General features: G+C 56.3%; 1 protein-coding gene across 1 annotated transcript in view; it reads right to left on the bottom strand.

Moving 5' to 3' along the window:
* Nucleotides 1-24,359, bottom strand: part of SLCO2B1 (solute carrier organic anion transporter family member 2B1) — a 29,698-nt gene extending 5,339 nt beyond the window's left edge. The window contains exons 1-9 of the mRNA XM_030948136.1: nt 24,250-24,359; nt 16,990-17,067; nt 14,056-14,193; nt 13,802-13,964; nt 12,171-12,398; nt 11,070-11,168; nt 10,587-10,717; nt 4,658-4,766; nt 735-899 (exon numbers count right to left, since the gene is read on the bottom strand). Coding sequence (XP_030803996.1) covers nt 735-899; nt 4,658-4,766; nt 10,587-10,717; nt 11,070-11,168; nt 12,171-12,398; nt 13,802-13,964; nt 14,056-14,193; nt 16,990-17,058 — 1,102 coding nt within the window. The 5' untranslated portion in view covers nt 17,059-17,067; nt 24,250-24,359. The remainder of the gene's footprint in view (nt 1-734; nt 900-4,657; nt 4,767-10,586; nt 10,718-11,069; nt 11,169-12,170; nt 12,399-13,801; nt 13,965-14,055; nt 14,194-16,989; nt 17,068-24,249) is intronic.
* Nucleotides 24,360-26,673: the final 2,314 nt, after the last annotated feature.

The following is a 26,673-nucleotide window of genomic DNA, read 5'->3' as shown; positions in this document are numbered from 1 at the left end:
ATGGATCCATGGGTGGAAGATGTCAGGAGCAGTGGAAAGCTGTGTCTCACCCAGCAAAATGTGATTTTTTAGTGTGGAGAGGGAGAAACACCAAGTCAGCCTGGGGAAGGTGTTTAATTTCTGTGCAGAGTAGGATTGTGCCAATTTCTGTGGTCACCCTTGTAAAACCCCACTGACATATAACCCCATTTACATAAAACCCCCCATTTTTGGGGGGAGACCACAGTTCAGCTGGAGACATGCAAAGTGTTTAATTCAGCTAAGAATGCACAGGGAGGTTGCTTTCAGCCCCTCAATGCCCACGCAAGGAAGGAATTTCCAGCTACAGAAAGCTTTTTGATCCAGAAGGAGAAGGCCAAGCAAGACTCAGTGGTGGGAACAAAGGCCAGATAAATTCATCCATGGAGCACGGTGCTGACTTGAATGCAGAGGGTAAATCAAGGCTGGGAACAGCTCAGCTGGGCACCTCAGGGCAGGACAGCACTGCTTCAGCATTTAACCTTCCTGCTGCATTCAGCCCTGGCTCTGCCAGCCTGCTCTGCTCATTTTATTCTGATTTATCTGTCCCAGACCTCAGAGGCCTCTTTCCCTGAGGTGCTGTTTGCTCAAAAACGTGTTTTAAACACTTCTGTGGCAGGATCTCTGAGCTCTCTGAGAGGGAGGCTTTACTCTGGAGGAACCCTTCCTAATTTCTAGATGGTCTTCTAAGGAATCCAAAGCTCAGCAGCACTTACCAATGATCATGTTGGCCAGGGAGGCTGTGAGGGAGAACTGCCTCTCCAGGAACTTGCCCATGAAGGTTGCCAAGCCAGCCACCATGGCAGAGATGTTGACCTGAGCCAGCACCACCAGCAGGTACACGGGGTGCCGCAGGTTCCTCAGCAGCACCACGGGGAAACCTGAAAGGACAGGGGGCCACTGTTGCACAGGGAGCAAAATTCTGATCAGGGAGCCACAGAAGAGCTGGGGATGGAGGGGACTGCAAAGCTCATCTCGTTCCACCCCTTTCCCTGCAGCCTTCTGGCAGAGCTGCTGCTAAAACAAACACAAAAGTAATGGGAAGTCATTACAAGTTAATTTTTTTGTTTGCTGTGGTTGCAATTTCAGTGTCCTTTCAGTTTCAATGAAAAAATGAAACAGTGAAAAGTGCGTTTTTTGATAACAGCCAAGGAACGCTCCAGCAAACTGCCCTAGGGCTGAGCCCTTGAGCAGGAGAGGCGTGCAGCCTGCTGAGCACATGGGGTGCCCCGTGCTGCCAGCTGGCAGCTGCCACTGTCCCCGCTGGAGTGGTGTCCCCTTCCTGCACACCCCAGAGCCACCTTCTGCTCTGCTGCTGCTCCCCCAGTGCCTCCCCCTGCTCGGGCTGGCAGCAAAGGGCAACTTCCAAACAAACTGCTGATGAGTCTCCCAGATGAGGGCCAGGGCAGCCAATATGCTGGAGCAGAGATAAGGAATTAACAGCGAGGATTAATGCAGAGGACTGCCATCAATTAATGGTGTTAATTCTCAGCAGCTGACAAACAAGTGGGACACTCTTTCTATCTGCCCCAGCACAGCGCTGCCCGAGACATCTCCCCGGGGTTTGTCTGGCAGCTGGCCCCAGATGGGGACGGATTTTGGCTGTCCTAAATCTTCTGTGAAGAGCAAAAGGACTCTCTGAGGGTGCAGTGGGGTCCCCCATGTCCCCAGCTCCCCTTCATGGCAGCATGGCCCTTCTAGCTGAGCACTTTACCCTCAGGTCAGGCAAGCAGCCAAAAATCGTAGGGAGCTGCAAAAGCAGGTCCTTGGAGGGGCCCAGGCATACCAGCATGGACAAGGACCCTGGAATGCTGACCCTCTGCAGGCTGGCAGTCAGCAGAGAGGGAAGGAACTGCATTACACCACTGTCAGCCCACGGGGGGAGATGGTTTTGCTCTCAAGTACCACCAAAGGTCCTGATTTTTGAAGAGTATTCCCCGAATTTCCCAGCCATGTTGCAGACGGGAAACCTCAGCTTCCTGGCTAAAAATCTCCTGAGAGCCAATCCAGCCTTTTGTGGGGATCTTCCACCAAAAATTCCTTTTCCCTGGAGGTCTTTGGTCTTTCTAATCAAACCACACACCCCAAATCAGAGGTGAAAAGCTGAGCATGTCCCCACTTCATGGTGGGAGCAGCAAGATTTCCATCCTCTGCAATCCCTAATTGGATCCTCCTTGCAGCTCCAGAGAAGCAGCTGGGCAGAGAGCGAAAACAAGTGGAAACTTTAAAATAATAAACAAAAACATCCTTGAAACTGCCTTTGGGGACCATAAGGGAAACAAATGAGTCACGAGTGCAGCGTTCCAATTGCTTTGAAGATCACCTTTAATGGGGTAATTCCCAGTATGTGCAGCAGAATCTGCACATCCTCCCAGGTGTTTTCAACAGAAGCCTGGAAATTAGCAATGGAAATGACTTCAGGCAAGCTAAATCCTACTTTTTCCAGTACTGCAGGAAGACCTGATGCCTGCAGCAGGAGGAATCTGGGAGGAGTTTGTGAGTGTGAGGAGCAGGGCGCAAGCTGGTGTCACACAGAGTGTCTGTGCCAGAGCCAAGATCAGTGCCCAGCTCTGAGTCCAGACAGAACTCCATGCTCTGAAATATCCCCAGAGCCTGGCCTGACCCTTACCCTGCACACAGCCCCATCCTGGTGCTGCTGCTGGGCTGGCAAAGCCCTCCCTGCCCTGACAGAGCCGCCAGGGCTCTGCATCTGCCCCTCACAGCCTGCCCAGGGAGGCTCAGGGGCTCCCAGGAGCACCTCCTGGGATGGATGGGCTCCAGCCCAGCCTTGCTCTGCTTGCAGGACATGGCAGAAATTGCCACAAGAGTGATTTTGCTCTCTGGGTATCTCCAAAGCAACAGAAGATATGGCAAAAGGGTTTCCTTCTCCACAGTTATGGAATGGACCTTAAAGCCCACCCAGTGCCACCCCTGCCATGGCAGGGACACCTTCCACTGCCTCAGGGTGCTCCCAGCCCTGTCCAGCCTGGCCTGGGGCACTTCCAAGGAGAGTCAGGCTGCAGAATCTCATCTCCAAGTGCTGCTTTCATAAATTAGCATGCAGAAAATAATAGTAAAAAGAGAAACAGAGAGAGGAAACAAAACCAGCGGGAGAGCGGTGAAATGGGAAGGAAATTCTCTTTCCAGGGACTTGCAGATGAGCTCGCCCTGAAGTCTCTGGGCTTCACCCAAATTGTCCCAGGTAACCATCACACACTACCTGCCACCTGTTCCTGGCTCTAAAAAGAGTTTTGTGAGAGATCCTGGTGATTTCAGCAAGGCTGCTCTCCTGACATAAACCAGACGCTTCATTTCTTTCAGAACTGGGCTTTGGGGGATAAATCCTGAGAAGTAATGGATTTATTAGCACAGCCCTGACACAGCAACGCTGATTCCAGCCCCGCACCAAAGCTGCAGCGGGAGCAGGGAGCTCATTTTGATCCGTGTTTGGGAGGCACAGAGCAGAGGGCTGGTGTGAAAATCCCATCTGAGCACCATCAGTCTGCTCCCACGCAGCCTCTCCCGGCACACAGGTTTCTAAATGACAGTGCCACAAGGTCAGGGGGGGAAGAAACCCCCGACTGCCTCCTCTAATTGAGCATTAGGCTGACAGCAAACGCTGCCACCAGCGGGAGGAAAGCCTGCCCACGCCTGCCTGGCTGAGCCTGCCCTGCACTGACCTTCAGAACACGGAGAATTGGCCAGAAATTAATGGGATAATAGTTGGGAAATATGGAGGAAGCCGACACGGAGTGACTTCAGAGGGTCACTTTTCTTAAGTAGCTGCCAAAGTGCAAAGTATTTGAAAAACCCAAACATCCCAAGCATTAGCAGATGCATCCACAGGCTGAAGCCCAGCTGATCCCCTTCAGCATAAAGAGCCCACTCATTTCCAAACAATTTAATTGCACGGGATTCAGATGTCCCTCTGGGCTTTAACTGCCCAGACCCTGGCCCCAGGCAGTGCTGGCCTCTCTCAGTGGTACAGGAGGTCAGCCTGCCTTGGACAGCATCTCCAGCCTTGCAGGAGGGAGTCTTATGAGGTTTTTTGGGGAGGAGAAGTTGCCAGTGCTATTGTGGGACCGATTCCTGATTCCAGGGCCTGAGGACTGAGCAAGAGCAGCCCCCAAACCCCTCTGACTGAAGGGGTCTGTCCCTTCCCATGGCTCCGCTCCAGCCCCACAGCTGGCACCCCTCCTCCCTGCCTGCATTTGGGCTCTGGTGAGACTTTGGCCTCTGATTCCCACTGCCCACATGAGCCATAGATCAGAGTCACAGCAGGATTTGGGTTGGAAGGAGCCTTACAGCCCATTCCATTCCACCCCTGCCATGGCAGGGACACCTTCCACTGTGCCAGGCTGCTCCAAGGCCTGTCCAGCCTGGCCTTGGGCACTGCCAGGGAAGGAATGTGGCACTCAGAGTGACCAAGGCCAGGTGCTTTGGCTGGCAGGAGGTGCAGCAGGGCAGGGAGCAGAGGGCTTAAACCCAACCCTGAGCCTAAGGCGCATGTCAAGGGCTGATCCAGGAGCTGGGCTGAGCCCAGGGGGAGCATCCCTGCTCCCTGGCAGCACTGCAGCCCTGGCAGGGCCCAGCGTGGCCGTGTGAGCTGCTGTCTGTGCAGGGGTGTGGGCTCACTTACGTCTGATGAACTCCATCAGGGAGAGGCTCTCCGTGTGCTGGGACCTCGGCCTGAGCTGGCTCAGCACGTCCTCCCTCTTCTTGCTGCCTCTGTCCTTCCCTCTCACCACCTGGGGACACACCAGAGGCTGTCACTGCACACGCCATGCCACAGCTTCCCTGCCCTGGCCTTTGTCTCCCAGACCCCGACACACAGCAGCCCAGCACGGCCATCCCTGTCGTGTCCAGCTGTGCTCTACCAGCTTGTTCTACCCCTGTGTGAGGGCACAGGCACCCCAGGAGGGACACACCTGGCTTTGGATGGAGGGTGAGCAATCCCTGTGCTCCCTCACAAGCTGCTGGGCAGGAAAGAGGCAGCAATTGTAAGAGGGAAATGTATCCAGGCAAGGAGGAGGTCTGGAATGGAGGCAGGATGTTGGTCACCCCCTAAGGCAAGAGGCTGCCCAGGGCAGTGTGGGGTCCCCAACCCTGGAGGGCTCGGAGAGGGAAGGTCCATGGCAGCTCCCTCGGGGTGTCCCACACCCCAGGCACAGAAAGCCAAAGAAGCGCTGCTGGGATGTGTTCTGATCCCACAGGAGCGCTGCTGGGATGTGCTCTGATCCCAAAGGAGCACTGATCCCACAGGAGCTGCTGAGATGTGCTCTGATCCCAAAGGAGCGCTGCTGGGATGTGCTCTGATCCCACAGGAGCACTGCTGGGATGTGCTCTGATCCCAAAGGAGCACTGCTGGGATGTGCTCTGATCCCAAAGGAGCCCTGCTGGGATGTGCTCTGATCCCAAAGGAGCACTGCTGGGATGTGCTCTGATCCCAAAGGAGCCCTGCTGGGATGTGCTCTGATCCCACAGGAGCACTGCTGGGATGTGCTCTGATCCCAAAGGAGCCCTGCTGGGATGTGCTCTGATCCCAAAGGAGCACTGATCCCACAGAAGCACTGCTGGGATGTGCTCTGATCCCAAAGAAGCACTGCTGGGATGTGCTCTGATCCCAAAGGAGCACTGATCCCACAGGAGCACTGCTGGGATGTGTTCTGATCCCACAGGAGCGCTGCTGGGATGTGCTCTGATCCCAAAGGAGCACTGATCCCACAGGAGCACTGCTGGGATGTGCTCTGATCCCACAGGAGCGCTGCTGGGATGTGCTCTGATCCCAAAGGAGCACTGATCCCACAGGAGCACTGCTGGGATGTGCTCTGATCCCAAAGGAGCACTGATCCCAAAGGAGCACTGCTGGGATGTGCTCTGATCCCAAAGGAGCACTGCTGGGATGTGCTCTGATCCCACAGGAGCGCTGCTGGGATGTGCTCTGATCCCCCAGGAGCACTGCTGGGATGTGCTCTGATCCCAAAGGAGCACTGCTGGGATGTGCTCTGATCCCAAAGGAGCGCTGCTGGGATGTGCTCTGATCCCCTGCAGGGGAGCCCCAGGAGCAGGCTGAGATGTCACTGGAGCTGCTGGGACACTGGCACTGACTGCAGATGTGCTCCTGTGCCCGGCAGGGCTCGGGGCAGCGTGGTTTGCAGGGGAAGCCACAGAGTGTTTACAGCTCTGCCACCCCATCAGCTCAGCAGCCCTGACCCGAGCTGGGCAAATGAGTTCATCCAGCAGCAATTAGAGATCTGTAATGGACAGGAGGAAACAGCAGCTCTTGGGCTGAAACCCCTCCTCTGCTCTGAGATGAGAGTGCTCATTAAACAGCAGCGAGGTCGCAGTGCCTGTGCTGGGGCTGCCACCTGCCCTTTTTAAGGGCAGAAGCAACGAAACTCCTTTCCTGTTTTGAATTGCTGGAGCTCAGGCTTTCATACATTTTTCAAATGCAAAGATAAAACCCCTTTCACTTTTCAACTGCCTTACAGGGGCTCTTCTCTGCTCTGAAACTGCAGCGTTTTCCAAAAATACATTCAAGCTGCTCCTGCCCGTGGCTTCCTCAGCTTCCAGCTGTTTGTACTTCTGAGAGTCAACAGCCTGCACGTCCAGACAAAACCCCAGCTCCCCCGATCCCCCAGTCTGGGATGTCCCCGTGTGTGACCCTTGCGGGCCATGTTTCCGTGGCTCAGCTGCGTGCACATGGAGCAAAGCCCTCACAGAGGGGGGAAGCTCCTCTCCCTGTGCTGCCTTGGCCCTGGCATGGTGTTTTGCTGTCTGAAAGGATCAGGAAATACATTCCTGTGGGCTGAAGGAAAGCAGGGCCAGAAAGAAAAGCAGGGATCCAGCCTGCTTGCTGTGGATGATGCTGGAAAGGTGCTGCTGCACCATCAGAGATGCCCAAGCCCTGAGGAGGATGCTGTCCCTCTGCCACGGGGGATTTTGGCATTCTCAGAGCAGAAATTTGTCAAGCTGGAGCTGGAAGGTGCAGTAACATGAGCTGGCTGCTCAGCCCTGCCCCAGCATCTTGCCAAGGAGAAACAAACTCAGCTTGCAAAATGCCCCCACACTTGGATCTTCCTGGGTGAATCCTTAAAGGACTCAGCTCCTTGGTGCCATTCATTGCATCTCACGGTTTTGCAATCAGATTTTATCTGCATTTTTAGGTGCCCCTGGATCCCTGAAGTGTCCAGGCTGGACACTGGGGCTTGGGGCACCCTGGGACAGTGGGAGGTGTCCCTGTCCATGGCAGGGGTGGCTTTAGGGTCCCTGTAACCCACCCCATGCCGTCATTCCATGAGTCCACTGGCATCACTGCCACCCTCAGGGGGCTGGAGGAGGCAGGCAGGCTTTTGGGGAGGGAGAATGAGGCTGCCTCACACTCTGCATCAGGAACAGCGTCCCCAGCCTGACCTTGGCCTGGGGAAATCCCCCATCTCCCTGCACAGACAGGAGTAAATCCGGGCATGGCTGAGCAGGGCTCTGCAGGAGAGGAAAATGAAAGCAGCTCTCCCTGGCAGCTCCTGCTCTCCCACCTGCTCCTGCACCTGTGAGAAGGGCAGCCAGAGGTGCCAGCAGGCTGGCTTGATCCAAATGCACCCCTGGAAACAGGCATGAATGACCTGCTCTGTGACAGAGAGGTTCTCTTTGTTTATTTTGAGGTTTCTGCAGAGTTTCCCTCTGGCTGTGAACAGAACCTGGCACTCCCAGCTCGCTGAAAAGTAAGGTCACAGAAGTTATTTTCATATTAGACAAACAAAGTGCAAAGCCTCACGGCTTGGGAAAGAGTTATTTTCCCTTTGACAAGGTCAGGCTCCCTACAAACACCTCATTATGCCTCTTCCAGCAGGTGTGGGTCCCTCCAGGGACCCTGTTTCCAGGAGTGGTAAAATAACCAGCTGAGGGGCACCTTGCTCCCACCACAAGGGAGGATTATTTTTAGCTGCTCTTTGTGCCTGCCTTTAGAGCTCCCTGGGGAAAGTCCAGCTGTAGAGAGCAGGATTCCTGTAGCCTGTCCTGCCACTTGGCTCTCTTTCTTCCTGGGCTGCCTTTGGTGGTGCTTTTGGAGCTTTAATGAGGCACCCAGAGCACCACAGTTCCTTTTTCCAGAGAAGGACCTCGATTTCCAGCACCTCTTGGGGGCCCTGGGAGAGCTGGACAGGACTTTTTGCAAGGACAGGGAGGGACAGGACAAGAGGGAATGACTTTAGGAGGAAGGAGGGCAGGGTTAGGAATTGTTCCCTGTGGGGGTGCTGAGGCCCTGGCACAGGGTGCCCAGAGCAGCTGTGGCTCCCCCTGCATCCCTGGAAGTGTCTGTTTTGTCTCTGAGAGCAGCTTTGCCCCTTCCAGCCCCTTTTTGTGTCACCCTCAGAGCTGCAGGACAGGCAGAGCCTGTGTGGCAGGAATATTGGAATATTGTGGCAACACTGCTGCCTGCCTTGGGATACACCAGCAGATGGCAAAGCATGAGCTAAACTATGGCCACACAGCAACTGGAGAGTGCTGGGAGCTCCTCACAACCCAGGACACAACTCCAAGGAATGGTTCAGACCCATGGAGGCAGGATTAAACTGGAATTTCTGGGGAAAAAGCTGCTCTTGAATGAAAACAGTTTTCCCTGTATAAGAACCTCATCCTCTCATCCCCTTCCTGATTTCATGACAACCTCATGGCTTTGCCATGATCAGAGGATTATTCAGGATGCTTTGGTGCTCGAAACCTACTGGCAAGCAGCAAAGCAGAGAAATAAAAATGTTCTGGCTTTGGAGCGACTAATTTAGGAGAAAAAGATCAAAAGAGCAGCCCCACACTCTCATTAATGTTAACACGAGCCATTCCTGGGACTTCAAAGGAAGAATTCATCAGGAAAAGGTGAAGCTGCAGCGTGGAATAAAACACGTAGCTGTGTCTTGGCTGGTGGGAGGAGGCAGATCAGTCTCCAGAGGCGCACAGGGCTCCGTGACACCCAGTGCTTGCTGCACGATGCCCTCTGAGGAGGGTGGGCACGAGTGGGATCCCAGCTGGGGCTGCAGGAGCTCCTCAGCTGCCTCTGGCCCAGCAGGGCTGTGCTTTTCCAGGCTGAGCCTGAAGGGATGTGCTGTGGGCAGGTCAGCACACACACACAGAGGAAAATATCCATTTCCAGCACATCTTGGAGTGCTCCTGCAGCTCACATGTGTTACCCAGCTCAGCATGTGGCAAACTTTCTGCAAGGATTTTTATTTGAATTTTTTTAGGCAGGGCCCCTTGCTGGTGCTGATACCCCCACAGGACAGGCGTGGCTGCCCCAGTGCCTCCCATTCTGCAAAGAGGGCAGAATTTGGCTAGTTGCTGTATTTTCCTACTATTATTTTTAACTGTCAGCAGATTCCAAGAGCTTTCTGAGGGAGATGCAAAGATGGGGAGAAATCCAAGAATTCAAGAAATTCACATGCTGCAGAGGGACATGTGGGTGCTCAGCCATGTGGGAGTGCTCCCTACAGATCCCAGCCAGCAGAGCAGGGTGAGACCTTCCTGCTCCTTTTAAAATCAATAGCCTGTTCCCCCTTAAACCCTTCCAAGCTGCTCAGAGTGCAGCACTTGCCAGGAAGTGCAGCTGTTTTAGCTGGAAGTGCATTACCTTCTCTCGAGAGGCGTTTATGAAATTAATATTCCCATCAGCCCTGATGAAGAACTTTTCCCTAAGATGAGCCTCGAGCCTGCTAGCCCAGACCTTTCCCAAGGCTTGAGGGCAGCCCAGGCTGCAGGAGGAGCGATCAGGCACGCTGCATTTGGGGTCACCCCCCTCCTGCCATGCACAGGGCACCCCATCACCTCACAGCTCAGGTCAGCAGCAGTAATTCACTGCCCCATCACCTCACAGCTCAGGTCAGCAGCAGTAAATCCCTGCACCCCCAAGCTGAGCTGGCAGAACAGGTCAGGGAACCCCCAGTCTGCACTGATTCCTGTGGAGATTCAGGCAGTGTCAGGAGAAATGAAGCATTGCTCTGCACAGACTTGTTCAGGCAGGGAGGTTTCGATGCTCAGCACATGTGGAGGGCACTGACACCACTTCCAGCACAGCCAAGAGGAGCACAGCTTCACCTCCTGAGCGGGTCCCAGCAGTTCCAGGCACATCCCAGCCCTCAGAAACACCTCCTCTGCCAGCACAGCTCGTTCTGCTCTGCTGCTCCCGAGGCGCTGCCACGCGCGGCCGGGACGCTCGGGGAGGCCCTGGGGAGCAGCTCTGGAGTGCTCAGAGACCCCTGAGGAGCAGCTCTGGACTGCACACACACTACTGGTGTGCAGCTCTGCACTGCCCAGACACTCCCTGCCCTCCTCCCCAGCTCTGCCAGGAGCCCACTGATGCAATTTCAACTCCCCCTCCAAAATGCAGACAAAAGCTGCCAGGATGGGCAAAGCCGGTGCCCTTTGCCTCCCCTGGCAAACCTCTGGTAAACATGAGAATCTGGGACTGCATCCTCCCCTCCCCAAGGCACAGAACTCTCGTGGTTTTGGTTCCTGTGGCATTTCAGCCCCACCGAGGTGTGTGTGTGTGTGTGTGTGTGTGTGTGCAGAACCTCTCCTACCTCTTTTGGCATTTCCCGTGGGAAGAAGAAGTATGGCAGGGCACACAGGGCCACCAGGCTGGCAGCCACCAGGAACCCGAGCCACCAGGCCCCCACCCAGCGTGGGTCCTTGTTGGTGAGCTGCACCTCAGCTGCAAGAGGAGAGGAGAGGGCCATCAGACCAGTGCTGGGAAAAAACAGGGACCCCAGCGGCCCCAGCCACCCCCAGCACCAACCAGCCCCAAGGTGGTGGCTCCCTGCCCAGGGACCATCAGTCCTGGGGCCTGGGCAGCGTTTGCCCCGATCATCCCACCACTAAATCACATTCCATGGTCTCTTCCCCATTTCATTGCTGCCCCCAGGGCGTCCAAAGAGCTCCTTTGGACGGAGACAGCTGGCCCAGGGATGTGCTGGATGCCCACTCTGCCCCACTGGCACAGAGAACCCCCGGGGGCTGGAATCCCCTCTTCTCCCAGAGCTGTGCCAGGACCTGTGCTGCCTCACCTGAGCTGACTTTGTCGATGTCCACGTAGAACCTCAGCATGGCAGAGCCCAGCATGAAGGCCACCCCCGGCCCCACGACTGTCAGGGAGAACAGGATTCCTGTGGGGCACGAGAGCAGGGAGGGCTCAGCCTGGGAAAGGGACCTGGGGCACACAGGAGCCTCAGGCTCTGCTGCACCTGCCTCCAGCACAGCCCATTTCCCTGGCAGCTTTCTGTCTCCAGGAGCAACAGCCCCATGCGCCCCATCTTCCTTTCCCACGTGGAATTCCCTTTGGCTCAGACCTTTCCTGACACTCGGCCTCCTAGAAGGACTGCAGTACTCCCAGGAACAAGAGGTGCCCCTTGGCATCAGTAATCCAGGGAACACCAACTTTTACAAGGTGAAGGAGATAAAAGTTATCAGTGAACTCTTCTCTGCGAATTGCTGATAAAAGAAATCCACACATGTAAGATTCAACTCCTACCTTACAAGTGAGAGGTTTGGATCACCTACCAGAACAAAACTTGATGCTGTGCTTCCTTTTTCCAGCAGTAATGACCTGGTTTTGATCTACCTTTGCTGCTCCATTCAGTTCCAGGCTGTGACAGGTAGCAGCTGGGGAAGGACTGGAAGGAGCTGCAAAGACCACCTTGTCCATCTCACCACGCTGGGACAGCCCTGTGGGCCTGTGCCCAAGCTGTTCTCCAGCACCCCCATCTCCCAGCTGGTTGAAACTGCTTTCTTTGGTTTGGTTTTTTTGCTTTCTTTGGCTTGTTTGGCTTTGCTGACAGCTAAACAGAGTCCCCACTGCTGCCCCTTAAACCCACAGCTGCCACTTGTGAACACAGAGATCAGACTGTCCCTCTAGTCCTTCCTGAAGCCTCTTTGGAGGAGTTTATGGTAATTAACTCCAGTTTTTGTCACTCTCAGGCCAAAAACCCCCAGTTTCTACCCCAAATGGTTCTTCCCAGCTCTCCTGCTGCCTGCCCAAGCCTGAAGCACATAGACCCTTTCTGCAGAATCCCTCCTGGCTGTGTGCAGAGCAGGGCTGCAATGAACCCTGCTCTCATTAATGCCAATTATCGCAGCCTGGCCTGGCTCCAGCCCAGGAGCAGCCTCACCCAGGTAGAGGGGGGAGTTCCTGTGGCTGGCGAAGTCGTCGATGTAGGAGATGCCGAAGGGCTGGATGGGCACGCCGCCGATGCCCAGCAGGGCCTGGGCCACGAACATCACCAGCAGCACCTCCTGGTTCTCCCTGGAGCCGTGGGGAGGGCAGCTGGCATCGCTCAGGTTGGCCCCAGCCGCCGGGGCCCCAGGCTGGCACAGGTCCGTGGTGTTGCTGAAGGTGCCTGAGGTGACAAGGGGACAGCCCTGAGGAGCTCGGTCTGCAGGAGGGACTTCTTCATTCAGGCACTGGAAGGATCTGAACACCCCCAGCTCTGGGTCTGCTCCAGCAGCTCCACATCCTTATCTCAGTCCTTATCTTATCTTTACCCTTATCTTAGATGGCAGGTGAAAGAAAACACAAAGAAGTGCAAAGATCACTGCACTGGTGTTCACAGAGATGGCATCATGAGCCTGGAAAGCCTTCAAGGCTTTTCCTCCATCAAGGGTCACTCCCAGGACCTTTGATAGACCGCCCAATACAGGTAAATGAGCAAACCTGCAGATTTTGTGAGCAGCTACCCAGGAAATGAGAGCTCGTTTTCTTCAGAAGAGCTGCCTAAGTGAAAGGGCCGATTCTAGCACCCTCATCTTCCTCAGAACCCCGGGCAAGGGGGTGCTGGTGCTGACAGCAGGATTTCCATGGTTATGCCCCAGATCCTGTGGAGCTCCAAGTGCTCAGACACAGGCCCACCTGCAGCAGCACCGCTGAAACACCAACTCAGTGTTTCCAAGCTGGGGTTGCAGCTGGCCCCTGCTTGCAGCCAGCAATGGTTCAGCTATTCAGCCTTCCTTTGGTGTCTGCAGTTGCCTGAACCAGCTGCCCTCCCTCTGGTGAGCCAAACATGTTTAGTGGAGGCTTCTAGAAGGTTTGGTGGACCTTCATGGCAGGAACTCGGGAGGTAGCAAGTACCTTGTTTTTTCTTTCTGTTCCCATCCCTTCATTTTCCTTTAGGCAGAAAATCCCAAACCCACCCTGTCCTGTTCCCTACATGAGTGATTTAAACCCTTTCTCAAGGGAGGCTGATATTCCAGCGGGGCCTAAAACCTCAAGGACAGCCCAGCTAGACCAGGGAAGGCAGGTGAGGCTGGATGTGCAGCAAACAAGGGGAGCCAGAGGCACAGCCTGCGTTTTGGTTGTTTTCCTGCCCTTTCCCATGGTTCCATGGTCCCCACATCCCCCTGGCTCTGCTTTCCACCAGTAGCTGCTGCCTCTCAGGGCTGAGATGATTTCATTCTCAGAAAAATAAAATGTCCTGAGGGGAAGCCAACAGCTTGCAGCTCGCAGTGCCTGGAGGGAAGGCCATTTCCCAACAGCTTCCCTCTGCCAGGGGGCAGGGATAGGTGGGATGTTGGGAAGGAATTGCTCCCTGAGAGGGTGGCTGCCTAGAGAAGCTGTGGCTGCCCCTGGATCCCTGGCAGTGTCCAAGGCCCCCCTGGGACGGTGGAAGGTGTCCCTGCCATGGCAGGAGTGGAACGAGATGATCTTTCACGGTGTTTTCCACACGAACCACCCTGTCATTCTGTTATTTGCTCCTGGGGTCCCAGGGCCCAGGGCAGGTTTCTGAGCAGGTTTCTGAGCACTCACTGGCCACGGAGTGGTCGTACTCGTAGGGGCCCGTGAGGAAGTGTGGCAGGGCCATGAGGAAGCCGGCCAGGGACACCAGCAGGGCCCCGCAGCCGATGAGGCGCGGCCGGTGCACGCGGCTGCCCAGGTAGCTGACAAAGACGATCAGCAGCGTGTTCCCGACCTGCAGGGACAGAGCAGCGCCGTGTCCCCGGGCAGGGCAGCACGGGGACAGCACTCAGGGGCACGGGGGCACGGCTGGGGGGGCTGCTCACCTCGTTGAAGGAGGCCAGCAGCCCCGAGGTCTGGCTGGAGAGGCCGTAGCGGCGCTCGATGGTGGAGATGGAGCTCTTCAGGTAGCCGGAGACCAGGAGCTGGGAGAGCTGCAGCAGCCCGTGGCAGAACACAAAGAACTGCCAACACAGAAATGGAGCCCCCAGCAGGGTCACCCAGAGCTGCAGGGTCACCCAGAGCTGCAGCACAGCAAACTTCATCCCCCTCAGAAAGGCACCATTATCCAACTTCAACCTCTGACCACAAGCCCTGGAAATATCACCCCTGCTCTGCCAGCAGTGAAATCTCCTGAGATGAGGTCAGAACCATGGAACTGGCCCCTGCCAAAAGTCACAGCAGGGTCAGTATCTGCGAGGAGGGTGTAATTTCTTAGCTGAGAAGTGGCTTTGGACAAACACTGGGATGTGTTTGCCTTCAGCTGGGATGAGCCCTGTTTGTGTTGGCCCTGTCCCTCGGATGCAGCAGCAGAAGGGATGTTGCACAACAGTCCTGTTCCCATTCAGCCAGGGGCAGACAGCCATCCCCACTGCTGGGAGCTCTTGTGGGACAGGAATGAGCCCTTCCAAACACACCAACAAACAACTCAGCAGGTCAGGGACAAGAATTCAGGCTGCTTTCCTTTCCATTTCACAAAGCCCTGGATGTAAAACACATCTCCTTTGGAAAATGTGATGGCTCTCTTCCACTTCCAGAAGCAAACCTGGTCAAAGTCAAATAATCTGCCCTGTCTCCATCCTCCCTCCTCCATCTGAGCCACCTCCCTCCTGCTGCCTTGTGGCTGTGCCAGGCACCCCTCCAGCCCCCAGAGGAGCTCAGATACCCATCCCAAGCAGTCACACACCCTCAGGACACAGCCCACCCACCTTCCCGTGGGATAGGCTGGCTGCCCTGGCTCCTTCCAGAGCTGCTGCCCTCACTCTGGGCTGGTGCCCAAACCCTTGGGGCACTGCTCCTGCTCCGTGTGTTTTGCAGCAGCTCCCACCATGGAGAAACTGCTGAGCCTGGCCTGGATTCCTGCTGCATCTCGTTCTGGTCCAGGCCTCAAGTGAGGTCACTGCCAAGCTGGGCTGCTCTGTCAGCCAAGGCAGCATCCCCAGCACAGAAAGGGGGAAGGTCAAACCCCTGGGAATGGCAGGGCCGGGCTGAGGTCACTGCACACCAGGACAGCATCCAGGACCTCCCCCCTTCCAGCCTCATGTCACCACTGACGGCTGCAACGTGTCTGGGCTGGGAAAGTGTCACCCAGCCAAAGGAAGGCGTCCCCAGAGTCAGCCTTGCTGAACCTCCTGCGAGTCACTGCCTGTGTCCAGGCCCTGCTTCCTGAGCACATCACCTCAGAGGGAAAGGCTGAAACCAGATCTGGTTATTGCAGGCAGCCAGGCACACAGCCCGCTGAGTATCCAGATCCTGGAACTGCAGGGGTTTACAGCAGCTGCCCAGCACTGCCCCACATCCTCTGCAGCTCAAAATGCATTTGTTTGGCTATGTCCCTCAGCTGCATTTTGACACGTGGTCCATGGTTTTTGTGACACGTCTCTGGAGATATAAATACCCATAAAAACTGCAGTGCTGTGATTTTTGGTCCTCCAGCCACTTCAAACGCATCCAACCACATTGTGCAATGGTTCTGTGTCTCTGCAAGAGCCACTCAAACCCTGGGCTGCAAGTTTTGTTCTCGGAGGAAGTCATTTAGAAACCGGACAGGGTGGCTAAGTTCTTGGAAAAAACACCCCAGGAGAAAAGGGGAAAACATCCTGTGCCGAGGATAATTGTGTTCTTGGTGACAAGGGCTTCCTCCACATCTGCCCATGGCAGGGCTTGCAACAAGAGGGTCTGCAAGGTCCCCCCCAACCCAAACCAGTCTGGGATTTTAGGCTCTACCTTCACAGATGCAGCAAAATACAGCTTGATACTGCTGGCTTTGCCCCTCAATGGTTCAGTCTTTGAACCCTTTAAAATATCTCCTCATGGAAAAATCAGCAGGGTCATATCTGTGAAGATAACCTTGCTGGGGAGTAAAGAAGAACCAAGCAAAGCCCACCAGATAAAAAGCAGCCAATGGGCTGAAAGAGGACTGGGGAAGAGCCTCAGGCCATGGCTCTGTGTCTCCAGCCTCTGTGCAGGCTCTGCTGGCCCCTGCCTCAGTGACTCACTTTGCTCCTGCCACACGGAGGAGGGTGACTAAATGCACCAGCATTCGTAGAAAAACCCTCAAAACCCCAAATCGCCCCCACAAAAGGGACAGAGAAGTCTTGAGCCTTTAAGACCGACTGTCATGTTTTGCTCTCTGGCCTGGCAAGACTCTCCAATGAGGCAGGTAATTGGCTTCCAACTACCCTGAATGCTGTCATGCACTGGTGATAGGGCTGCCACTACTGATAACAGGGAATTATCGAGCCAGAAGGAAATGAAGCAGATGTTGCAAGACACAGGGAACCATTCCAGGTGGTTCTGCAGCCTGTGGTTCTGCAGAGCTCCTCAAACCCTCACCTGGTGAGCCTGGGCTTGCACCAAACCCAGGAGGAGCCAGGACTTAGAAGAAAGGCTTCACACTGACAAAGCCAGAGCTAGGCGGGCTCTTGGGCAGGAATTGTTCCCTGCACAGTGGAAGGTGTCCCTGCCATGGCAGGGGTGGCACTGGACAGGCTTTAAGGTCCCTCCAAGCCATCCCATCCCATCCTGTGACTCTCTGGAGGAGCTGGGAGTTAAACCTGCACTGAAACATCGCTGCCCCACCACTGGCTCTGGAACAGAGACAACTCCACACCAAAGGCACTTGTGCCCTGGGAACACAGAGGGCATTTCCCAAGCACACCTGGCGCCCATAAATCCTCCCAGTGCCTTCTGCAGGAGGCTGAGCTGCTGTTTCCCAGCGCAGGGAGCCGAGGGGGTGCTGGGGAAGCAGGGGTGTTTACCTTGATGCTGAGAAAGGGGCTCCTGCAGAGCCTGCTCCGGGCCACGTCGGGCTGGCTGCTCCCCGTCATGCTGTCAGCCTGTCAGGGATAAATCACTCAGCACAATGCTCGGGCCTGCGCCTCAATTCCCCCCTGCTCAGCAGGCAGAGTCCTGCCAAACACCCCCACAGCGGGCACACAGGTCTGCCCAGCAGCCACTGATTGTTCCTGGCTTTCCTCTGCTCGGGGAACTTTGATTCTGCAAAGCCACAAAGCCGCCTGCAAAATGCGAAACCCCAGAGGCTGCGAGGTGAAACGCTGCTCAGCAGGGCCAAGGACAACATTGTGCAACATTTCTGGGGTCGGTGTGACGCCTTATCAACGGCCTGGGTGATGGGGCACCCTCAGCTGGCTGCCAGCAGCAAACTCTGGCAGGGCAGCTGGCAAAGCTGATGGCTGTGCTGCCATCCAGAGGCATCTCAGCTGCCTGGAGAAACGGGAATCGAAGGGGAGCAGTGAGCTGCAGAAATGGGTTTCCAGAGGGACCCCATGGGCTGCAGGAACGGGCTCTGAGAAGGATCTCAGCGGGCTGCAGAACCCCATGAGATTCAAGGGGATGCAAAGTCCTGGCCCTGCCCTGACCAGGACTCTCTGCATCCCTCTGGAGGGATCTGTCCAGGATCGGGGGCAGCTTCCCATCCCTCCCCGTGCTGAGCACTGATGGATTAAAGCCCTGCATCCCTGTGCATCCCATTGTCACCCACGGCATTCCCGCATCTCCCCTGGAATTACCCCTCCAGGTAATTCACTTCTGGACCCTCGGCCACCACCTAAATGCGAGCATGCAATGAAATTCCAGCCCCTGGGAAGCCAGCAGCCCCTCCCGCCTGCAGGTGTCCTTCCCTCCTGTCAGCGCCTCCTCCCCAGGGAGCCGCGATGTCTTTGTTGGGTTTCGGCAGCCAGGCTTCCTGCTCAGGAAGCTGCATTGTTCCCAGGCACGTTAGAGCCATTAGGCTTTAACTTGTTGTTCAGCACATTCTAATAGATGTTTTCATCTCGGCAGCAAATGGGGTGAAAGGCTTCCCATTATTGTTGTGTGTAATTCTATTTCCCCCGTGATGAGAGGCAAAGGAGCGAGGACCCGCAGCCTCAAACTAATTAACAAAATGCAGGGGTTGATGTAACTTCTCGCAGGAGCCTGCCTGCACTGTGGTGCTCATAAACGCTGAGAGGTGAATTCCAGAGGGGACCTGCCCGAGTTCCGAGTGCCACAGCAGCCTCTGCAGAACGCACTTGCTGCCCTCAGCCCGTTCCGAGAGAGGCTGCTGTAACAAATCCAGGCTGGGATCAGTACAGCGGCTTTGATCCTCAATGGAAGCAGGCAGGAAAAACTCCCCGGCCCCTGGAGGTTTGGCTCAGCAGTGCTGGGGCAGAGGCACCTGCCTGGCTCCAGCCCTGATCGATTACTGACAGCCCCGGGCTTGCTGCTGCAGCCCCTGGGCTGCTCAGGGGGCAGGAAAAGGGTGGAACACCAGAGGCAGGAAACCCAAAGGAGCCTGGATTTCCAGGGATGGGAACGTTCATGGAGCTGGGAGAAGGCTCCGTGTCCTCTAATGTCTCTGTCCCTCGCTAGACCTGCAAACCACAAATCCAGAATGCACTCTGTCATCCTTTCCAGCTCTCCTTGAAATGTGTGGAGGAGGGAGGGAGGGCAGCTGACCCCCGGGCAGTGCTCAGCAGCGATCTCAAACACCAGGGTTTGCCAGCAGATCAAACTGAGGACAAACCCCTGCCCTCAGATCCCGCCCAGCTCACCCAGCCCCTCTCCCTTAGGAATGAAACTAAACAGAAAGTACTTCGATCCTGCTGAGAGGACATCAAATAAAGAGGGAGATAAGATTTAACTGATTAAAAAAAAAAATTAAAAACCAGGATGGATGGATGGACGGATGGTTGGTTGTTCAGAGTGTTGCAGATCCATCAGCTGCTGCTGTTCCTTCAGATACAGGTGCAGGAATTGTCCTCAAAGCCCAGTTTTCTTCCCACTTCTGTCCTGGGTCAGTGCATCCCTCAGAAAGGCCTGGCATGGCAATCCCAGGGAGCTGAGCTCAGCCTCACACCAAGTGAGGCCACTAAAATTCTGCCAGGAATGCCAGCCTCACCTGCCTGGCACCTCCTCCTGCTCCCAGGGGACAGTGACTGCAGGGAGCTGCAGGCTGGGGAAGGATCCCTTGGGTTGAGAGGGACCTTAAAACTCACCCAGTGCCACCCCTGCCATGGCAGGGACACCTTCCCCTGTCCCAGGCTGCTCCAAGCCCCAGTGTCCAGCCTGGCCTGGGGCACTGCCAGGGATCCAGGGGCAGCCACAGCTGCTCTGGGCACCTGTGCCAGGGCCTGCCCACCCTCACAAGGAGGAATTCTTTCCCCAAATCCCACCTAACCCTGCCCTCAGGCAGTGGGAAGCTTTCCCATGTCCTGTCACTGCCTATATCTGAGACAATCTCCCAAAGCATTTGCAGCACTGATTAAGATGCTCCACTTGTCCCCAGGCTGCCTCTGCTTTGACACCAGGACAGCAGAAATGCCCCAAGCCCCTCTGGGAGCTGCACCAGGGCCCTGGCTGTGCCAGCAGGGTCTGGGCTGGGTGCTCAGCACCCTGTCCCATTCCCCAGGCCATTTCTCCACCCAAAGCCTTCATCACCAGCTGCTCCCCTGGGCTGAGCAGGGGGAGGCACACGCTGGGCTCAGCAGAGCGTGAGTAAATAACAGCCAATGTAACACAGCAAATTAAACCCCAGCAGGGGACTGGAAATGCCAGCAAATATTCCGGAATCTGTCTTCCTTCTGCTGAATAATTCTGCCTCTGTGGCAGCGAGGCTGGAAGGGTGTCAGGGTGTGTATTTATGACGGGGGTGATCTGTGATTTATGTGCCTGGGGTGAAGGGGAAGCTGGCTCGGAAAATGTGGGTGCTGTGCTTTATAACACAGCAGAAGGGAAAGGCAGTGGATACACGGCATGGAAAAAGACAGGGAACAAAAAGGGATGCAGGGATGTGCCCGAGAGCTGTTTCTGCCTTGCATCATGTGGCAAAAAGAAAGTGAAATGAGATGGGCCCAGCTCAGTGACTCTGTGTGATGAGAAATGGGCCACAGATGACAGAAATCTTACAAGAAATTAGAACAGGAAAACATTGCTGGAGGTTAAAAATTAGAGGGAAAAGAAAAACTGGTGTTGAAACACATGACCTGGAAGCACAGGCAGTGAGGGAGAGGCTCCAGCCCTGCTCTGGTACCCCCCTGCTTGGGGAGTGATGGAACCCCGCTCCCCAAGTGTGTGCTGAGGCCTCCCAGAGCTCCCTGCCTCTCCCTGGCACTCCTGCCTGGGCTGGAGCCCTTCCTGGAGGGATCCTCTCCTGCTGCAGCACTGCAGGGTGTGGGGCAGGCGCTGGAGCTCACCTGGCAGCACCAAACCGGAGATGGGGACACTCTGGTGTCACTGCCAGGGATCCAGGGGCAGCCACAGCTGCTCTGGGCACCTGTGCCAGGGCCTGCCCACCCTCACAGGGAACAATTCCTTCCTAATACCAAATCTAAACCTATTCTGTCAGTCTGAGCCCATTCCCTGTGTCCTGTCCCTCCAGGCCTTGTCCCCAGTCCCTCTGCAGCTCTCCTGGAGCCCCTTCAGGCCCTGCAAGGGCTCTGAGCTCTCCCTGGAGCCTTCTCCTCTCCAGGTGAGCACCCCCAGCTCTGCCATCCACTCATCCATCCATCCATCCATCCATCCATCCATCCATCCATCCATCCATCATCCATCCATCCATCCATCCATCCATCCATCCATCCATCCATCCATCCATCCATCCATCCATCCATCCATCCATCATCCATCTATCATCCATCCATCCATCATCCATCATCCATCCATCCATCCATCCATCCATCCATCCATCCATCCATCCATCCATCCATCCATCATCCATCCATCCATCCATCCATCCATCCATCCATCCATCCATCCATCCCTCCATCCCTCCATCATCCATCCCACCTGGGGTGACCTTTCCACCCTGGAGCAGCTGTGGCTCGGAGAGGGGAGGGAAGGAGGGCACTCCAGAGCCTGTGGCTGAGGGAGATGGCTCTGGAGTTACATAAGCAGCCAGGCTGGAATGGCGTAATTCCACGAATCACTCTCTTGGCTTGGCTTCCAGCGGCTGCCCAGGGCTGTGCAGCTGTGGGGGTGTGCAGCCCCCCAGGACCCCTCCTCACCCTCTGCTCCTGCTGCTTCCCAGGCTCCCGTGGGGTGCGCCAGCAGCACCCCTTGAACTGCTCCTGCCCCGTTCCTCCCGCCACCTGAGGGTTTCTGTGGGGCTCCAGGGTTTGTGAGGCTTGCCACACCAGGATCTCCCAGCTTTGCCCGTTTTGCTCCTTCCCTCCACGGTTTCATGCAGTATTTTGAGCACAGAAGTCACCCCTGTGCTCTGGATGGGGCCAGGTGCTGGACACCCACCCTGCTGGCCTGGGAGGGACAGATGTGGCTGTGCTGCAGGAAAGCCTTGTCCTGTGTCCGTTCTCTATCTTGGCACCACCTCCTCTGTGTCTGGCAGGCCAACTCTCCCTGCCTCGAGCAGCTCCAGCCGCTGGGTGGGAGTTAAAGAGCTGAAGGAAGGATGAAGAGCCCAATTCCAGCAGGAATCTGCCTTTCCACAGGCTGCAGGCAGTGCTTGGCTCCATGGACAAACACCTGCCAAGAGAAGCTTGAAGGGAAGTGATCCCAAACCACAGCTTCCCCCGTTTGGGGTTTCATACACCATAAATACCTTCCTGATGTTTTTTCCCCTCTGTAATTCACTGCTGCTTGGACAGGAGTGAAAACTGAGAAAAACAGTTTTTTTGCTGAGTTCCCCTGAAAGCTGTGAGAGTTTGCAGTGTAAGGAGCAGCTGGAGGAAACGGGCAGAGCCAGAGTGGCTCCAGGGACACAGACACCTCTGATGAGAAAAATGAACTTTTTGAAGGGGAAGCTGTTGCAAAACAAGGAGCAAGAGCCCCTACAATGGCCCTGTGCCTCAAACACACATCCTGAATGGAAACCCCAGCAGCTCCCTGGAGCTGGGACCTCCTGGAGCAAACCAGAGCTTGTTTGCTATTTATTATCTGTAACTTCTGACAAAAAAAGTCCCAACAAGCCCAGATCCTCCATCTGCACTCACGGTCTGGCCAGGACCACAGACCTGCTCCTCGCGCTGAGTATTCCATGAGGGGCAGCTGCATCCCAATCCTGAACATTTATTTCCAAGGGATATTCCAGGGCAGCTCTTTACCCCCTCCACACTAACGCAGAGGTTACCAACCAGAGCATCCCCAAATTTTGGAGGTGGCCAGTAAAACTTGCTTCACCAGAAGCTGGGAATGATGCTGGCCACCTGCAAGCAACAGGGATGGAGGGATGGATGGATGGATGGATGGATGGATGGATGGATGGATGGATGGATGGATGGATGGATGGATGGATGGATGGAGGGAGGGAGGAGCAGGGAAATGCTGCTGCCAGGAAAGGGAACTGAGTAGAGCTTAGGAGAAGTGAGAAAATTCCTTAGCCAGCAAGAGAGGAGCTGGCTGTGAACAGCAGAGGAAACACTGAGGGTGGGACAGACCTGGTGACATTTCTGGGTGCTGATGGACAAGGAGCAAGTGCTGGAGTGAAGCCCCAGCCCGGAGCAGCTGGTGGGGGCTGGAACTGACACAGGAAAAGGAGGAAACGCTGGTATTTTGGGCAGCAGGGGGAACTACCCAGTGTCCTTCTCCCATTATTTAACATTGGTGGACTGCACTGTCATCTGTATGCCCAGAGGCACCAAGAAAGTCCAGTGCAAATGGAATTATCTTCTGGAGGTGCCCAGACCTGCAGCTGGAGGCACAGCTGGCCCCAGCCGGGCTGCCTGACAGCAACAAGCCCTTTCCTGCATCCCTGGGCGTGATCGTGTCCTGGGGTTTCTCCAGCCCCACACTCACTCTCGGTTTTCCCTGGACGGCGCCTCAGAGCCTTGCGGTGTTCCAATCGTGTCTCAAGGCAGGAATTCCCCTCACCGCCCGCTCTGCCTCCCACACTGCCGCCACTTCCCTGGAAAAGCACCTTTCCAAAGCCTGCCGTGCCAATGGCAGGTGCTGAGGGGGAAAAAGAGGCTCCCAGGCCATGCCCCCAAAGCAACATCATGGCTCAGACACCCAATATTTAACCTACTCCAGCCAGGGTGCATGTGGCAGGTCCAGGGCAGGGTATGGGGCAGAGCAGCACCCCCAGGAGAGCACTGGGAGCACACTGGGAGCCAGGAACCACGGAGGAACCGGGGCTCTGTCCCACTGCCCCAGGCTGTTCCAAGCCCCAGTGTCCAGCCTGGCCTTGGGCACTGCCAGGGGTCCGGGGCAGCCAGCGTTTTTTGGGACATGCAGTGCCATTCCCTCCTGACACAGAAGCTGCCCCTCCGGGGGTGTCCTTGCCCTTGGGTGCCCATCTCCAGAGGTGGGATCAGAGCAGCAGCCCCCACACAGGAGGGGACACAGCCCACCCACCCCCTGCAGAGCCGTCCCCATGCCCCATGCCCAGCAGGGACACCTGGCAGAGCAGCAGGTGTGGCCAGCCTCACCCAAACCTGAAATCCGTGCTCCGGGGAGGACAGGCTGTTCCCACGCTGGCTCCCGGGGATGTGCCCACCCCAAAGGCTTGAGGGGACACAGCAGCTCCCCGTTTGCAGGAGCCAGCAGAACCCCAGCGGCTGCTGCTCCCAGAGCCCTGCAGCCAAGGAAATCTCAGCAGGAGCAGCTCAGCACTGAGCCCAGAGCCCCCCATGACTCTGGGGCTGCAGGATCAGCTCTCCTCCCTGCTGGAGAGCTTTGGCTCGGCCAGGCTCCCTGTGGCAGCCAGGCACAGGTCAGACCCACGCTGCCCGGCCCCTTCCCAGGATCCGGGCCGCAAACAGACAGTGCCCTCCTAGGAGAAGTGAAACCACGGGAGAAAGCCAGCGGGGCAGCAGTGGGAAAATGGGAAAATTCCCTGCAGCGGGAGAAATAAGCGGGAAAAGAAAAGACCCTCAAACAAATAAGCACAAGCAGAGAGGGAGCGACAGAGCACACGTGCAGAGGCAGGCACGGAGCAGGCACGGTGACACTCCTCTTTCTGCCGCTGAAGCTGCTCCCAGCCCCGCAGAGTAGCAGAAAGTTCACCCCGGCAGAGGCCGAGGGGCAGCGGAGCCATCCTCCACGGGCGGGCAGCTCTGCGCACTCACCCTCGCTGCCGGCGCTCCCCCGATGCTCGCTCAGCCCAGGCAGCCAGGCTGTCCCTCTGCCGGGAGAGCCGGGGCCATTCGCGCCGCTCCTGCCCGCCCGGAGGTGGGGATGGCTCTGCGGAGGTGGGGCTTCCTTCGCCTGCGCTTCACTGGCCGGAGCGAGTCCGAGTTTTGCAATCGCTTTCCATAGGGTTTCATTTATGTCTGCGTTTTCCTTTTCCCGCAGTCCCAGAGTGACAGAGTGTGCAGTTTGCTGAGCCAGGGCTTTGCCAGCTGCTTACCCAGCCCCAGTCCGAACTGGCCTTGGCGTTCCCTCCAGCTCCAGTCCCCTTTCCCCTCCCTGCAAAGATCCCATTCTCCAGGGCACTTTCCTTGGGTTCATTTTCTCCTCCAATTTGCTCCATCTGCAGGTTTGTTTTTTTTTCTGTAAAATTCGAAGCCGTGGTGTAATCCTGGCATTTGGGAAAGGGAAACTTTGTTTATCTAACCCTGGACTATTTATTTTCAAGGTCTCCCCAGTACTCTCACTCTGAGCACTGAGGCTTTTCCAGACGGGAGCAAACAGGCTGCCCCATCCAGCCCTGCCCTCTGGCAGTGGGAGCCATTCCCTGTGTGCTGTCCCTGCAGGCCTTGTCCCCAGTCCCTCTGCAGCTCTCCTGGAGCCCCTTCAGGCCCTGCAAGGGCTCTGAGCTCTCCCTGGAGCTTCTCCTCTCCAGGTGAGCACCCCCAGCTCTGCCAGCAGACAGGTGCACAAACACAGGCGAGCTTTGCCAGGGCAAATTCACACTCGGATTCCATAAAGCTGCAGCCACAAGAAGCTCCTGGCTATCCCAGCTCAGAGTGGGACATTTCCCCTCTCAGGGTGGCAGTGAGGCAGAGAAAGGCACAGACCTTTCCCTTCTGGCATTTCTTGTGGGGCTCTGAGGATGGGACAGCCCACAGGACACGCTGGGCAGAGGGACTTGGTGTTTCCCAAGGGAAGGTCATCTGCTTCCTCTGCACCAGCTCATTAGACAGTAATTAAGCAGCCCCTTTATTAGCTGGGGCAGCACAGGAGGGTTTGGCTGAGCAGGACACAGCCACACCAGCGTGTCCCAGCGCACTCTGCACCCAAGTGACCCCGAGCTGGGCTGCCACTGCAGGGGGAAGAAGCCTCATCCGCCCCACCGGCTCTGCAGGGCTGCAGGAAGGCATTAATAGATGGAAACAAATATTATTAGTATTTTACAGCTGCACAGCTCCTTCCTGTGCACAGAGCATCCCCCAGGACCCTGGAACAGGGGGATTTGGGGCTGGGAGGGGCAGTAACCCAGGGGAAGAGGACAGTGTACAGGGCAGCATGAGGCAGGCACCCCAAAGAGCCCCGACACGGGATCCTCCGGGCAGGGAAAGGGGGGTACCCAGGAACGGAGAGGCGGGAATGTCCCGCTGCGATATTCCATGGAAGAAGAGCACCATCTAATGACTGGGCTCTCGCTCCGAGCTGCTCGGAGCTCCGCGGCTGCTCCGGCTGCCGCTCCATCCCACGGCCAGGGGGTGCCCAGAGCGCCTCGTCCCGCTGCTGCGTGCCCCAGCTCCGGGACATGCCCGTGGGATGCTCCCAAGGGATGCCCATCCATCCCGGGCAGGCTGGCAGGGCTTGGAGCCGCCTGGCACGGTGGGAGTGTAAAACCCCTCAGCCCAGCCCGATCCCAAAAAGCCCAGGGAGTGTTCAGAGCAGGGCAGGGCTTGTCCTGGTGCCTCTGGAGCCTCGGGTGTCCTGCCTGCTGCTGCCGCTTTCTGGCCAAGAGATTTCCCGCTGCTCCTTCAGCTTTTAGGTCATGCGGGGCTTTGGCCTCCGACTGTTGGGATGTGCAGCCCCCGAGTGCCTCCCCAAAGGGTAATTCCTATTAAAGCAAGCAGGGGCTGGGCCAGGTGAGGGGGCTGAGTGCTCTGGAGGGTGTGTAGGGAGGAGAATTCCTTGGAACACGGGGGAGCAGCTCACAGGAAATGATGGCAACACTTACTGGCGCAAAGAGATTGCCAAATCTCTCGTCTGAGGTTAGGGATGTGCACTGATGAAGAAATCCAGGCTTCCAGCCTGGAAAATTAGGGATCCCACAACTGCCCAGGTTCTGCTGCTTATTCCAACTCTTCTCTTGGCTCAAGACTTCAGCTGGGATTGGAAAGGAGCAGTTCAGTGTCCTGGGTGGGAAATGGGACCTGTGGCCTCTCGTGGGGCTGGGGCTGATCCTTTTCTGCCTGTGGGGCTGGAAAAACCAGCTGGGTTAGGGCTGGGATTTCACATCTGGGCTCTGCTGATGCCTCACAGAGTGCCCGCCCAAAGGTGGGATGCAAATGTTTGGAATTGTGCAGAAATTGTTTGCAGAGCTGGGATGTAAACTGGGGGGCTGGTGGTAATCAGCTGCCTTGCCTCTATGAACT

The sequence above is a fragment of the Camarhynchus parvulus genome, chromosome 1 (genome assembly GCF_901933205.1).
Source record: "Camarhynchus parvulus chromosome 1, STF_HiC, whole genome shotgun sequence".
Lineage (NCBI taxonomy): Eukaryota > Metazoa > Chordata > Aves > Passeriformes > Thraupidae > Camarhynchus > Camarhynchus parvulus.
Note: the sequence above shows the minus strand (reverse complement) of the source record. Positions and strands in the feature narration are given on the sequence as shown.